Source organism: Calliphora vicina, chromosome 5, assembly GCF_958450345.1.
Source record: "Calliphora vicina chromosome 5, idCalVici1.1, whole genome shotgun sequence".
Lineage (NCBI taxonomy): Eukaryota > Metazoa > Arthropoda > Insecta > Diptera > Calliphoridae > Calliphora > Calliphora vicina.
The window spans coordinates 101,613,936-101,630,327 of NC_088784.1; the positions used below are offsets into that span (position 1 = coordinate 101,613,936).

The window sequence follows — 16,392 nt, forward strand, 5'->3', positions numbered from 1 at the left end:
ATGATTCGGTACAAACTGATTTTCTTTTATATCGTTGAAGTTGCAATTCAAACATACACATTCATCTTTCAAGGTCTCTCAACTTCAATTCGTATGGTACCAAAACTCTCTGTTTTTGGATGAATCCTGCTACTCGCAAACGTTTTGAAATTGCTGCTTGAGTAACTCCCAATGATTTTGCAAGATCTTCTTGAGTTTTACAACAATCTTGGATTAATGCCTTCAATTCCTGGTCTTCAAACTTTTTTGACAGTTCAGGGCGATCTTTGTCTTCCGTTTCAAAAACATGACTTCTGAACTGCACAAACCATTTCTCGCGCGTTAAAACCGATGAAACACATTTTAAAGTAGTAAAAAGTTAAATCAAATCTTTCCGCATATGACGCTTTGTTGGCACAATATGTATCCTTCAGCTAATTTCATGATTATTAGCTACAAAAATACCTATATATAACTATAAACTAATGAAATTTTCTTTAAGAATATAAAATTTTTGGAAATGTTGCTAAGAAACATGAAATGCTGCAAAGCTATTTTGTAACAATAAGTTACTCAGAAGTTAAAAACTATTTTTTTAAAATGTTGCAGAACTATTTTATAGTAAAATGTTGCTAGGATTATCAAAAATTTATAATTTCTTTAATTATTTTTTTTTAAAAACACAATTTAATAACAACAATTTTCCAAAATTTTATAAATTTTTTAATAAAATTTTAAAATGTTGCTAAGGTAAGAAAAAAGTTTCTAAACTAATTTCATGACTTTTAGCTACTAATAAAAACACTGTAAACATAAAATAAATGTTATTATCTTTTTGAAAACAAGATTTTTGGAAATGTTGCTTGGAAACATAAAATGTTTCAGAACTATTGCAGAGTTATTTTATAACAAAATAGGAAGCTAAGAAGATGAAGTTTGTTATTTTGATATAGATTTGGGAATATTTAATTTTTAGTTTTTAAAATGTTGCTAAGAAAATAGCTAATTTCGTGCTTTTTATCTACAAAAAAACACCTTAACCTTAAACTAAATGAAATTTTCTTTGTGAAAATAATAATTTTGAAAATGTTTCTAAGAAACATTAAATGTTGCAAAGCTATTTTATAACAATATGTTACTTAGAAGTTAAATACAAAATATTTTTTAAATGTTGCTAAGAAACTTAAAATGTTGCAGAACTATTTTATAGTAAAATGTTGGTAGAAACATAAAAATTTATAATTTCTTTAATTATTTTTTATTAAATACATAATTTAATAACAACAATTTTCCAAAATTTAATAATTTTTTTAATAAAATTTCAAAATGTTGCTAAGATAAGAGAAATGTTCCTAAGCTAATTTCATGAGTTTTAGCTACTTAAAAAACACCTTAAACATAAACTAAATGATATTATCTTTTCGAAAACAACATTTTTGGAAATGTTGCTTAGAAACATAAAATGTTGCAGAGCTATTTTGTAGAAATAAGTTGCTAAGAAGTTAAAATCAATTATTACTTAAAATGTTGCAGAGTTATTTTATAACAAAATAGGTTGCCAAGAAGCTAAAGTTTGTTATTTTGACATAGAATTCATGACTTTTAGCTACAAAAACACCATAACCTTAAACTAAATGAAATTTTCTTTGTGAAAATAATAATTTTGGAAATGTTGCTAAGAAACATTACATGTTGCAAAGCTATTTTATAACAATATGTTACTTAGAAGTTAAAAACTAAATATTTTTTAAATGTTGCTAAGAAACTTAAAATATTGCAGAACTATTTTATAGTAAAATGTTGCTAGAAACATAACAAATTTATAATATCTTTAATTATTTTTTTTAAATACATAATTTAATAACAACATTTTTCCAAATTTTATAAATTTTTTAATAAAATTTCAAAATGTTGCAAAGATAAGAGAAATGTTCCTAAGCTAATTTCATGAGTTTTAGCTACTTAAAAAACATCTTAAACATAAACTAAATGATATTATCTTTTCGAAAACAACATTTTTGGAAATGTTGCTTAGAAACATAAAATGTTGCAGAGCCATTTTATAGCAATATGTTGCTAAGAAGTTAAAATCAATAATTACTTAAAATGTTGCAGAGTTATTTTATGACAATATAGGAAGCTTAGAAACTCAAGTTTGTTATTTTGATAAAGAATTGGGAATATTTAATTTTTAGTTTTTAAAATGATGCTAAGAAAATAGAAATGTTGCTTAGCTAATTATTTGAACAAAAGCATTAGTAAACTAAAAGTACTTGTGTAGCACACAAATTGAATTATTATTAATCTTTATTTACCTATAAAATATAAATAATAACTCTTTTTATGATCAGCCACCAATAACAAGAGAGTCGTTTAAGCCAAATAGAAATTTAAGAGCGAAAGCTTTTTTAAACACTTGTTTATAAACATATTTGCCGGTTGCTGAATTACAACAACACTAACACTAATGTTTTGTTTACATTTGTTTTTATTATTTGCCGTTAACAGTTCAAGGTTTTTGTAAACAAAACTAAATCAAAACAAACTAGAAACAAAATAAACAAAAACCGGGAGAAGTGAAAAAAGCTTTTTTTTCAATGCACTTAGAGGCGGGAGATCTCTTAAATTTTACATTTAATATTTGAAATGTTATTGTTTTCTGGGGTTTTTGTTGTGATTTTATTTTTGGTATTTGAGATTTTACTGGTTTTATGATTATTATTTGAAAATTTTCTTACACATTTCTTTCTTTATATGGTTGGTTGGTGTCTCTTGCGAGTGTGTGGTAGTTAGCTGTTGGTTTGAAATTTTGGGCAGGGGGTTGGGTATTGGTTTAATACGAGACAACAACTTCAGTATTTAACTGGAGTATTCAACAATTATTTAACAGTTTATTCCTCACAGAGGATTGAAATAGTTTAAGGTTTTTAACAATCTTAGATAAAGAAAAATATATAAAAAAATAAATAAAGCAACGGCTTAAGACCGTCAATTTTGTTGTAAACGAATTAAATAATCCTTATTTTTAACGCGGGCGTTAAAATCGCAAGAAACAATTTTGTAAAAATTAAGTAACACAACAAAAAATTAAATGACCCGGGAGCCATGCGGATCCAGCGGAGTCTAGTGGTATGCATAAAGAAAAAATAACAAATATTTAAAGTTAATATGCATTAACAAACAAAAACTAATAAAAGTGCTGAAATATACATTTGTGTGTGATAATAAACAATTGATGGACAAATTAATGAAATTAAAACGGATACAATTTATTTTTCATTTAAAGTGTTTACTTTCAATTTCATGGTTGGTTTAATATTAAAAAAATAATAAAAAATTTTAACAAATATGTAATAAATGTTATTTATTTTGTTAAAATATTTTCTTGTTTATGACTAAAGTTTATTATTAAGGTTTATAGACTGGCTTGAAATAAACTTTAATTAAAAATTAAATCAAATATTTGTTAACATCATTTATTTGTTTCCTTTATAAATAGTTTTTTGAAAATAAAAAATAAACATTTAACAGATTTTTTTATTTTTCATTTTCAAATCAATGATTATGAAATATTCAAACAACCAAGTGTGGAATCATGTACAACATGTTGCAGGAAACAAACATGAAATTGAAAGTGAATACAAGCAGTATGAATGCATGAATGAATCGTGGAATTAATGAATGATTTAATGAATTGAGAGTGTATGTCAGCAGTGTTTTTATCTTTAAATCTCTTGGCAAACAGAAACATTTAGAAGACAATTGTTGTTTTCAGGAAGTAAAGGCAACTGGTTAAATTAATGTTGAGGAAATTTATTCAGTGTATATAGAAATATGTTTAAAATAGTCATGTAGTGGGAATTATTACACACAATTTTTGTTTTTATGTTCACAGCTTCCAATAAATTCAAAATATTTTAAAACTACCTGAATATTTGTTCACTAATTTTGGAACAATTGTTTCAAGGAAGCTAATTTAGAGCAGTTCAGATTTTAGCACTAAAAAAATAAGATTTTTAAATGGCCAGCCCTGAACAAATTATTCAAATTTATGCAAAATTTTATTATTTTTGTAACAAAATAAAAATGTTGCTAGGATCATACAAATTTTAAACATTCTTTAATGATTTTTTTTAAAATAATTTTGTTACTTAAATTTTAGAAATTTTTTATTAAAATTTCAAAAAATGTTGCTAAAAAAGAGAAATGTTTCTAAGCTAATTTCATGACATTTAGCTAAGAAACATAATTAAACAAAATTTTCATGAAATTTTCTTTTAGAAAACATCAATTTTTGAAATGTTGCAGGAATATTTGAAAGTAAAATGCTGCTAGAAACATACAAATTTCAAACTTGCTTTAACGAGTTTTGTTTTAATAATTTAGTAACAAAATTTGTTAAATTAATAAATTTTTAAATAAAATATCAAAATGTTGCTAAGGAAGGAGAAATGTTTCTAAGCTAATTTCATGACTTTTAGCTACAAAAACCTTAAACATAAACTAAATGATATTATCTTTTTGAAAACATCAATTTTGGAAATGTTGCTAAGAAACATAAAATGTTGCAGAACTATTTTAGAGTAAAATGTTGCTAGGAACATACTAATTTTATAATTTCTTTAATGTTCTTTTAAATAATTTTGGTACTAAATTTCTTTTTTGTATTTATTTTTCCAAATTTTATAAATTTTTTATTAAAATTTCAAAATGTTGCTAAGGAAAAAAAGTGTGCCTAAACTAAATTCATGACTTTTTGCTATAAACACACCTTCAACATAGGAATATGTTGCTAAGAAGTTGAAAACAACAATTTCTTAAAATGTGGTAGAGTTATTTTATATAAAATAGGTTAATAAATGCTGAACTTTGTTATTTTAAAGTAGAATTGGGAATATTTTTTAAAAATGTTGCCAAGAAAATATAAATGTTGCTTAGCTAATTTCACGATTTTTATCTACAATAACACCTTAAACAGAAACTAAAGAAAATTTTCTTTTTGAAAATAATAATTTTGGAAATGCTGCTAAGAAACTTAAAATGTTGCAGAACTATTTTAGAGCAAAATGTTGCTAGGAACATACAAATTTTATAATTTTTTTAATGTTTTTTTAAATAATTTTGGTACTAAATTTCTTTTTTGTATTTATTTTTCAAAATTTTTTATTAAAATTTCAAAATGTTGCTAAGGAATGAAAAGTGTGCCTAAGCTAAATTCATGACTTTTTGCTACAAACACACCTTAAACATAAACTAATTGAAATTTTCTCTTTTCAAAACACTATTTTGGAAATGTTGTTAAGAAACATAAAATGTTGCAAAGCTATTTTGTAGAAATATGTTGCTAAGAAGTTGAAAACAACAATTATTTAAAATGTTGCAAAGTTATTTCATAACAAAATAAGAAGCTGAAGTTTGTTATTTAGAGATAGATTAGGAATATTAAATTTTTGTTTTTAAAATATTGCGAAGAAAAGAGAAATGTTGTTAGCTAATTTCACGATTTTTAGCTACAAAACCACCTCAACCATAAACTAAATTAAATTTTATGTTTGAAAACAACAATTTTGGAAACTTAAATTGTTGTCATTTTATAAAAATATGTTGCTGTGAAGTTAAAACCAACAATTTTTGAAACCTAAAATGTTGCAGAACTATTTTAGAGTAAAATGTTGCTAGGTACTAAATTTCATTTTTGTATTTATTTTTCCAAATTTGATAAATTTTGTATTAAAATTTCAAAATGTTGCTAAGGAAAGAAAAGTGTTCCTAAGCTAAATTCATGACTTTTTGCTACAAACACACCTTCAACATAAACTAATTGAAATTTTCTTTTTGAAAACAAAATTTTTGGAAATATTGCTAAGCAACATAAAATGTTGCAGAGCAATATGTTGCTAAGAAGTTGAAAACAACAATACTTAAAATGTTTCAGAGCAATTTTATAACAAAATAGGTTGCTAAGAAGCAGAAGTATGTTATTTTGAGATAGTTTTTAAAATGTTGCTAAGAAAAGAGAAATGTTGCTTGGCTAATTTCACGACTTTTAGCTACAAAAACACCTTACACATAAACTAAATGAAATTTTCTTTTTAAAAAAGTAAATTTTGGAAATGTTGCAAAGTTATTTTATAGCAATATGTTGCTGAGAAGTTAAAAACAACAAAAAAAACTCTTCGAAACTCAATTTTGGAATTGCTGCTAAGGAACATAAAATGTTGCAGAGCTATTTGGTAGCAATATGTTGCTAAGAAGTTGACATAAACTGATATTCGATTCCAGATAATACCAGGAATAGCAAGTAAAGTTACTAAGTAATGCAATTAGTAAGCAACTTATTGAAGTTAAAATTTTAAACAAGATCAACATTTTTTTATATTTCCCCTAAAACCAAAAAAATCGTTTACCAAAATTATGTTATTTTGAAGTTTTTGTTTCTTCTTTTCAACCAAATTAAAGTTCAAACATCATAAACCAAAATAAATAAATCATTTTCAAATTCCGCCAAACCAACCATGATGTAATAAAACATTTCTTTCCATAAAAAAATGAATTGGATTAAAAGTTTAAAAAAACAAACAAATAACAATTGAAAATCCCAACACTGCAAAAACCGAAAGTAAATGCAACATTAATTCAGCAACACGTTTAACAATCATTCATTTAGTCAGTCATTCAGTTCACTTCACACTAAAACATTTATCATCATACAAAACATCATATTTGCAAAATCATTAACACATTTAACCAAAAGATACCACACACTCTTTCCTCACTTTCCTCCCAAATATAAAAATATAAAGACCATGATGTAATCACAATCAGACACAGTATTATATATACGATCATTACTTTCATCACACAATGTGCAACACAAAACATTGAGGTTAAACTGCGGAAACCCATAAAGGAAACAAGTGTTTTGCTGCAACTAAAAAAAAAACAGAAAACTGCAATTCGTTATAGAAATCCTAAAGGAATAGACAATTAGACTCATATGTAGATAAAATTAAAAACAACTAGTAGCCCCCACAATTAAAGTTTTGTCTTCAGCTATTTGTAATACTTTGAAACTACGGAACCTCAATCCCCCTCCTTTTGCCCCTACATTTCAAACATGATTTTATCTCTCTATTACACATACTTTCTCTGTCTCTCTGTTTCTTTTTATTTCTTTTGCTTGGGAAAAATCAAAAACGTTAAAGCTAAATTAACACTTCCCCTCTAACATCACGATCTATTGATTATTACGACAATTTGTTGGTTCCGTTTAATATTTACCTACGTGTATATATATATAGAGCAAATATCTGCAGCATACGTAACACCTTCTCTATCAAAGGCTCTAATAAGATGAAATTATTTGAAACAATTTTGTAATACGAAATGTTACCAAAATGAATTTGGCAATAATCTAAGCCAAACTCAACTCACATTTTTAAACTCCTCCACATAAACTTATGTAAATATATTTACGAATTTATACAGAAAATTAACACATTTATATATTTTTGTTTATGTTGAGACAGACTTAGATCAGACTTTAAGAAAAAAAAAACTGTCACATTAGTTTATTATTATTTAATAATTTGAAATAAACATGGTGCAAATGGGTTATCGATTATTCGATAACAAACAATTTAATTCTAAATCGAAATCTAAGTTTGCAAAAGACCAGGCTTTTACATACACTTTTCAATAGAACCCGTAAGGATTTTGAAGCTCGTTCGCCTCGAGATTCCCAAGTTCGTCCCTTTGGATCCATTTTTCATCGCAATCTCAATCATTGAGTAACTCCCAATGATTTTGCAAGTTCTTATTGAGTTTGACAACAACGGTCATGGAGTAATGCCTCCAATGCTTGGCCTTAAAACTTTTTTAATAAAAATACAACATTTACATTAATAAATTAAAAAATCAAAAGAGTAATCGATTACTTTTGGAAAGTAACCATTTAGTTTTTTACTATAATATAGTTTTTAATGACTTTTATATTAAATTGACTTGAATTTAATTGTAAAATGTCATAAATTTTTACAAAAGTCTTTTATTACTAAAAAAGTAATCGTTTCATTTAAAACAGTAATCGTTAATTTACTTGAAAACAATAGTTTTTGTATAAATATGCATAAATTCATAAACCTTTCTCTGTTTCAACGAAAGTTAATAAAAGTAACCGGTTACTTTTGGATGGTAATTGTTTAATTTATAAAAAGTAATCATCATAATTTAAAATTTTAAGAAATATCTATAAATTTTAAAATTTGAATGGTGATTTGCAAAAGTAACCGATTACTTTTAGCAATATATTGTTTATTTATTACTAAAAGTAATAGTTTTTCTGTTTTTTTTCTGAAATTATTTATTTAAATTATAAAAATACAATATGTTAATTGAGAAATTTAAAAACCTAAAAAATCAAAGATTACTTTAAAAAGTAACCACTTAGATTATTACCAAAATACCGCTTTCAATTGTCTAAAAATTACATTTTCAATGTAGTCTTTGAATAATTACATAGTAAAAATTTAACTCAAGCCAGTATGAATTAATAAATTTTTAAATATTACAAATACCATAAATTTCACCAAAAAAATAATCGTTTCATTTAAACAAGTTATCATTAATTTTCCTAGAAAATTTTCTTTAAAATAGTTTTTGTTTTAATTAGTAAAGTTTAAAACCTAAATAGGTAATTATTACTCAATTTTAAGCAAAGCAAACAAAAGTAACCGATTACTTTTGCAAAGTAATTGTTTAATTTATTATGAAAATGGTGCTTTAATATTACATAAAAAACATTATTAATTTTAAATTAGAAATATATAAAAAAATTTACTTTTGACCTTACTCAACAAAAGTAATCGATTACTGTTGCAAAAGTAACCATTCAATTTGTTACTAAAATTATATATTCGTTACTTTAATATTATTATTCTTTAATTTATTTAATAAAGTACAAGAAGTTTTTACAATTTAAAGTGATTACTTTTTAAAAAGGTAAAAGTAATCGATTCATTTACACAATTACTGGTTTATTTTGGTACAAAATTTACTTGAATACTACTTTTTGTTTAAGTTAATAAAATTTATAAGATGAATAGCTAGACATTTCTCTGAATCAGTGAATGTTAACACAAGTAACCGATTACTTTTGCAAAGTAATTTTTTAATTTATTATGAAAATGGCGCTTTACCATTAGTTAAAAATCATTGTTAATTTTAAAACAAAAAAATAACTTTTGACCTTAACCAACAAAAGTAATCGTTTGCTGTTGCAAAAGTAACCATTCAATTTGTTACTAAAATTTAATTTTCGTTATCTTAATATTATTACTCTTCAATTTATTTAATAAAATATGAAACATATTTAAATTTTAAAATGATTACTTTTTAAGTAAAAGTAATCTATTCATTTAAACAATTACTAGTACAAAATTTACTTGGAAACTAGTTTTTGTTTAAGTTTATTAAATTTATAAGATAAATATGTAAAAATTTCTCAGTTTCTGTGAAAGTTAACACAAGTAACCGATTACTTTTGCCAAGTAATTGTTTAATTTATTATGAAAATGGCGCTTTACTATTAATTAAAAATATATTATTAATTTTAAATTAGAAATTTAAACAAAAATTAACTTTTAGCCTTAAATAACAAAAGTAATCGATTGCTGTTGCAAAAGTCCATTAAAATTGTTACTAAAATTTAATGTTTTTACTATTCAATATTTCTATTTAACTCATTTAATAAAATGTAAGACATTTTTACAATTTTCAAGTGGTTACTTTTTAATTAGGAAAAAGTAATCTATTCATTTAAACAATTACTAGTACAATATTTTCTTGAAACTAGATTTTGTTTAAGTTAATAAAATTTATAAGATAAATATGTAAAAATGTCTCTGTATCTGTGAAAGTTATCACAAGTAACCGATTACTTTTGTAAAGTAATTGTTTAATTTTTTAACAGCAATTGTTTTTTAACTATTACTATTTAATAAAAAATATGAAATTTTTTAAAATTTTAAAGGGATTACTTTTTTTAATAACCGATTACTTTGCATTAACCTATTAACCTAAACCTCTTACAAGTAATGCATATTGAATGCAATAGTCATTACAAAATAGGCTAATCATTAAGGATTTGTTAACTACAAATATAATACAAATCTATGAAATATATTCGAATATTAAATACGAATAAATTCTAAACAGCAGACACTGATCATTAAATGAAATAACCAAAACAAATAGTAAGGACAAGAATAAACATGCTAATAAATCAGTTGTCATTTGAGACATTTCAAATGAAAACATTAAACACTTTAAAAAACAAACATTATTAGAGCAGAAACTCTCAAGGTCATCTGAACAATAAGATAACAATAAGTGTAGCCATCTTCAGCCCACCAGACTTTTATTTGAAGATAAATTAATGTTTATGATTAAATTTTGTCATGTATGGAATATTATGAATATTTAAATTAACATTAAGTGACGTCTCCACACATTTCATTGTTACTAATGTTTGAGGTTTTTAAAACATCTTTCTATTTTTATACCGAAGAAAAAAAAAACAAAACATTTTATGGATTTTAACAAAACAAACGAAACTCACAAAAAAAAAAGAAATTGTGTAATAATTACCATAATAAAAAATTGATTCATCTTGATGGTTTTGTTATTTAAATGAAACTGTTTGTTTTGCTTTTTTTAAGAGTCCACTGACTCTAGACTATTCGTTGACCTACTTTTTTGTAGTTTTTATTAAATATGAACTAATTATTTAAACAAATATGTTGAAGTTTTTCAGTTTATTAATTCATTAATGTAGTCAGGCTGTAGACATTGTTATAATTACTAACATAAATTAAGATTTTGCATCATTTAAACTCATTTAAGTTGTTGGGAAAACAAATTTAGTGGAGGAGATGAGCTGTTGCAACATAGAAACAGGAAATTATTTTAAAAAAATAAGTTTTTATATAAATTTAAATCGTTAAAGATTCAAAATATTGAAGATTTATGAACAGACTTTTGAAATTTATAAATTTGCAATGTAATTTTCATTTCATTGGTATTTAAAAATCAGCAAAAACTATTTAAAATAAATCGCAATATTTTAACACACAAAGGAAATAAATATCAAAAATGTTGAGGCGGGTCAAGTTGTAAGCTTTTGTTAAACATTTTATTTCAAACACATTAAAGATTTGCCATTAAAAAACCATTAAGGATACAATTATTTATGGTTTTTTTTTATTTAACCATATAAAAATATGAATTTTATGTTAAAGAAACAAACATTATAAAACTTTATATAGTTTTATGCATAATAAATGAACAGTTTACATAATAATGTTTGCTTAACCAATGACTGGTGCCTCTTAAATATCAAATAAATATTAAAAACAAAAGACTGCAGACACACACTCTGTTGTCATAATGAAGTCTTAAAGCATTGAATATTGATGATCTCTTTTCGATCGATGTGTTTGGAATGAATAATTTGTATGAAACAAAGTTGAGGTGGGTCATGAATGCAACAATAACTGACTTTCTTATACGAGGGTAGATTACTTCAAAAACTTTTTATAATATTGCAAACTTATTTTTATAATTAAATATAAATTTCGATAGCAGGAAAATTTTCTCAAAATTTTTTTTAAAAAAAATTTTTCATAAAACAGTCACAAACATTTTCTATGAATATTTTTTGACCTCTAAAATTTGAAAATCTATAACATTTTATATCGAAAATTTTTAGAAAACTAACATTTTCAATAATGATCGTTAAAAAAAATGTTTCTGTATAAATCTTCTATTAAATATTTGTAGATCAATAACTTTTTCAATAGAATATTAGTGATCTTTAAATTTTGTCAATATGATATTTAAAGATCTCTAATTTCATCTATAGAATAATTGACGACCACTATTTTTTCTGTAAAATATTTGACGATCACACACATTTTATATAGACCATTTTTCAATAAAATCATGTTCTGTTTGACGATCACTAACTTATTTGATAGAATAATTGACGAACACTAAATAAAATGAAGAGGGAGACAGAAAACAACTCGGATCCTCTCATGTAATATTTTATAGTTGCAAATCGGACATTTCTTGGAATACCTTTCGGGCCAAATATATAAAGGCACTCTGTGCTTTTTTATGCAAGGTTAAAACCGTTTTTGTATATACTGATTGGCTTCTTTAGTCACAACAGTAAATGGCTTGCCACACAAGAAACTTCTTGGAGAATTTTTTTGCTTTTTAGCCGGTATTATTCTTGTTCGTCTCGTTCATCTGCCACATACAAATCTAGACCAGAAAGTTGTGAAAAATCTGCCAGTACATAAGATTCATCATCCATCACACAATAGGTGTATTTTTATACCCTTGACCTTCGTGAGAAGGGTACATATAAGTTTGTAATTTCTACATTTATCCTTTCCGACCCTATAAAGTATATATATTCTGGATCCTTATAGATAGCGGAGTCGATTAAGCCATGTCCGTCTGTCCGTCCGTATGTCTGTCTGTTGAAATCAATTTTCTGAAGACCACAGATATCTTGGGGATCCAAATCTTCAATAATTCTGTCAGACATGCTTTCGAGAAGTTTGCTATTTAAAATCAGCTAAATCGGTTTACAAATGGCTGAGATATGAGGAAAAAACCAGGACAACCTCGATTTTTGACCTATTTTTTACCTATATCTGGATTACTAAGACATTAACATAGACAATATGGATATCTAATGATAGATATTTCGAAGACATTTGCAACGACGTATATAAGACCATAGTAAGACCTACAATGGGTCAAAATCTGAAAAAAAAATTTGAACCCGAATTTTTTTTCACAAAAAAAAAATTTAAAAACAAAAAAAAATTTAAATTTAAAATTTAAAAAAAAATTTTAAAAAAATTTAAAATAACAATTAGAAAATTTTTTTTTTCCAAAAAATTAAAAAAACAGCTTTGGAAAAAAAACAAATTTTGTTTACCTAAAAATATTTAAAATTTTTATTTTAAAGTATAATTTGGTGAAGGGTATATAAGATTCGGCACAACCGAATATAGCACTCTTACTTGTTTTTTATAAAATTTGACCTTAAGTTCTTTTGCTTCTAAGTTCTTTATCGCATTGCGATCGGAAACTTTCTGAACTTTATACGGCTTCAATCCAGCATTAGCTTTGACTGTGCGCCCAAAAGAATCACAGCATTTAACTGCTTTTCTGATAGAAGTGTTCGGTGATGAAATAGTTGTTCGCCTGGATGAATTTTTCATCGCAAGTAATGATTCGGTGCAAAAATGATTTTCTTTTATAGCGTTCAAGCAGCATTTCAGACATACAAAATCGTCTTTAAAGGTCTCTCAGTTTCAATTCGAATGGTACCCAATTTCCCTGATTTTGAATGAATCTTGCTGCTTGCAAACGTTTTGAAATAGCTGCTTGCGTAGCTCTCAATGATTTGGCATGCTCTTGTTGAGTTTGACAACAATCTTCATGCCTTCGTCTTCAAACATTTTTGGCAATCACCACTTCTGAACCGCACAAACATCTCTATTCGGTGTGCTTCAGCAGCACTTTTTTTAAAATTAAACAAGTAAAGCAAAACGTCCGCATATGACGATTTGTGGGTACAATTTCGACATTTTCGAAGCAAAAAAAAATAGTTTTTTACGCTATAATATTCAATAACCGCGTTCAAAAGATACGCCATCTATTGTAAATCTCGCATTTTTATGTCATACACCCAATATTTCCAAAACTCAAAATTTATGTTGTAAAATATGCCAGCTAAGTTTGTCCCTAACATAAATTTTTATCACTTTCTCATTTCAGTTAGCAGCATTTAGTGTCCTACTCTTGGGCACTTTAATCCACAGCAAAGCTTTACCAAATGGCCAGCAATTACAACTACAGCCACAGCCACCTTTACTACAACAGCAACAGCAGCCGTCCTCACCCAATAAAGTTGTGTTTGATCAACAAACCTCTGAATCACAAGTGTCAAATACACAAGTAGCTCAACAAAGAATCGATTTAGAGGCCCTGCATGATCTTCATCACCACCATGAACATCATCATCACGAACACAATCCAGGCTTTTGGAAGAAGAAAGTGACTTGGAAAGAGGGTTGGAAGAAGATCTGGAAACCAGCGAAAAAACAAATTTGGGTGCCACAATGGAAACAAATCTGGAAACCCATATGGGTGCCAGTAAAAGTACCAGCTTGGAAAGATATACAGGTGCCGGCGTGGAAACAAATCTGGAAGCCAGTGTGGAAAGAAATTCAGGTGCCAGCTTGGAAGGAAATACAAGTGCCAGACTGGAAGAAAATCTGGAAACCCATTTGGGTGCCCACTAAAGTACCTGCCTGGAAAGATATACAAGTGCCAGCTTGGAAACAGATTTGGGTGCCAGTGTGGAAGGAAATTCAAGTGCCGGCCTGGAAGGAAATACAAGTGCCCGAATGGAAACAATACTGGACACCCGAATGGATCAAGAAGGGCATACCGGGTGAGAAATACTTGGGTAAGGATCACGAGGGTTGGGAATATACTAGTCATGATTTGTGGAAAAAGAAATTGGTGTGGAAATCTCACTGGAAGAAAATATGGAAACCGGCTAAGAAACAAATTTGGGTGCCGAGTAAAAAGTTGGAGTGGAAAGAAGATTGGAAGCAAATCTGGAAACCAGCCAAGAAACAAATCTGGGTAGAAAGCAAAAAACTTGAATGGAAAGAAGACTGGAAACAAATTTGGAAACCGGCCAAGAAACAAATCTGGGTACCCGACAAGAAACTCGAATGGAAAGAGGGCTGGGTTAAAATCTGGAAGCCGGCCAAAAAACAAATCTGGGTGGAAGATAAAAAACTCGAATGGAAGGAAGCCTGGAAACAAATATGGGTGCCGGGCTGGAAAGAAGTATGGGTACCGGATTGGAAGAAAATCTGGAAACCAGTTATCATATCCGAATGGTTTCCCATAGATGATCATCATGATCATCATCACCATCACATAGAACATGGCCATGAGATAGAACATGGCCATGAAATAGAGCATGGCCATGACTGGGATCGCAAAGATGCCAGAAACGACAAGGTAGTGTGGAAACGTGATGATAGCTTGGCTAACAAATCCACCCAACTGCAACCGGTAGAAAGTACAGATTTTCAAAATAAACCTAAGGATAATGTCCAGGACGCTAGCAAACCTGTACAATTTCCCGCAGCGTGAAATCTAATCTAGCTAACGTTCATAACGTTTTTATTAAAAAAAAAAGCCATGAATTTCTTCACAAATTTTCCATTTCCTTTTCTACTTACTACTGCCTTCAAATCTTGTATATAAGTATTATCACTCCAACCTTCCAAGCTGTTCTCTTCTTTCTTTTCATTTTCTTCCTGCTCTGCTGTCTGTAGTTTAAGTTTTCTATTGCTCTTTTTTGCTATATAATGCTCTAACATTGTCTCTTTGTACGCTGTCTTTACTCCCGTGCATACATTTCAATTTAAATTATTTTATTTTATTATTTTATTTTTTAACTTAAATTAGAATTAATAATTGTTATTGTATTTCGAAAGTTATAATTAATATTGTGTTAATTTAACTTGCTTAGTTTTTAGATTAAAATGTTTATTTAAGGTACAAACTAAAGTAAAAAGAAAACAAATGTTTTTCTTTTTTAATGAAATAAAATGCAAATGTTTTGTAAAAATATAAATAAATAGTTTAATAATTTATTATGGAACAATATGGCAAGGTTGATAACAATATAAGTACATGAAATCAAAAATACATCATTATTAAGGAAAAGGAATAGCAAGGAAAGGAGTCATCAAATTTTAATTTTAACTCCTTTCCATATTTCCTGTATCGCAATTCTTATCTTAAGCTTAAATTTATGTTATAATCTATAATTATTATTGGTATTCTGTAAATTTTGTATTGCTATTCGCTTTAGTCCAACCAGGTGGTGAGTTTGGCAGGGGCACCCATTCCTTTTGTATTATTGGCGTCCACACCTTTTTCCATATGGGTACATAAATTGTTTTGGGTTTCCAATATTTAACCCACCGTGACTTCCATGATTTTTTCTCTGACCAAAAACCATCTTTGTCAGCATCTAAGGAATCGGTATGTTTGACTCTGAAATAGGAAAAATTTTTAAAAATATTATAAAATATATTATCAATAATAGATAGTGCAGGCTCAAACAGATTTATGGCCTGCACTAGAACAATCTGTCCAATTTATTTTAGCATTCATTTGGATTGGTTGACTTCTTGTTATACATTTGTAATCGTCAAACAAATGTTTAACCCTGAGACCTGAGTATACTTTTCTAAAGGTTTGAGCTGAATCCAAATTTGGCCTTCATATCAGGTTTTC

General features: G+C 27.0%; 1 protein-coding gene across 1 annotated transcript; it reads left to right on the forward strand.

Annotated features, from left to right (window-relative positions):
• Positions 1–2,963: 2,963 nt before the first annotated feature.
• On the forward strand, positions 2,964–15,728 carry LOC135960422 (uncharacterized). The gene is made up of 2 exons (XM_065511711.1): positions 2,964–3,108; positions 13,840–15,728. Exons 1-2 carry the CDS (start codon positions 3,085–3,087, stop codon positions 15,235–15,237), a joined length of 1,422 nt encoding a protein of 473 aa, XP_065367783.1. The 5' UTR covers positions 2,964–3,084; the 3' UTR covers positions 15,238–15,728.
• Positions 15,729–16,392: the final 664 nt, after the last annotated feature.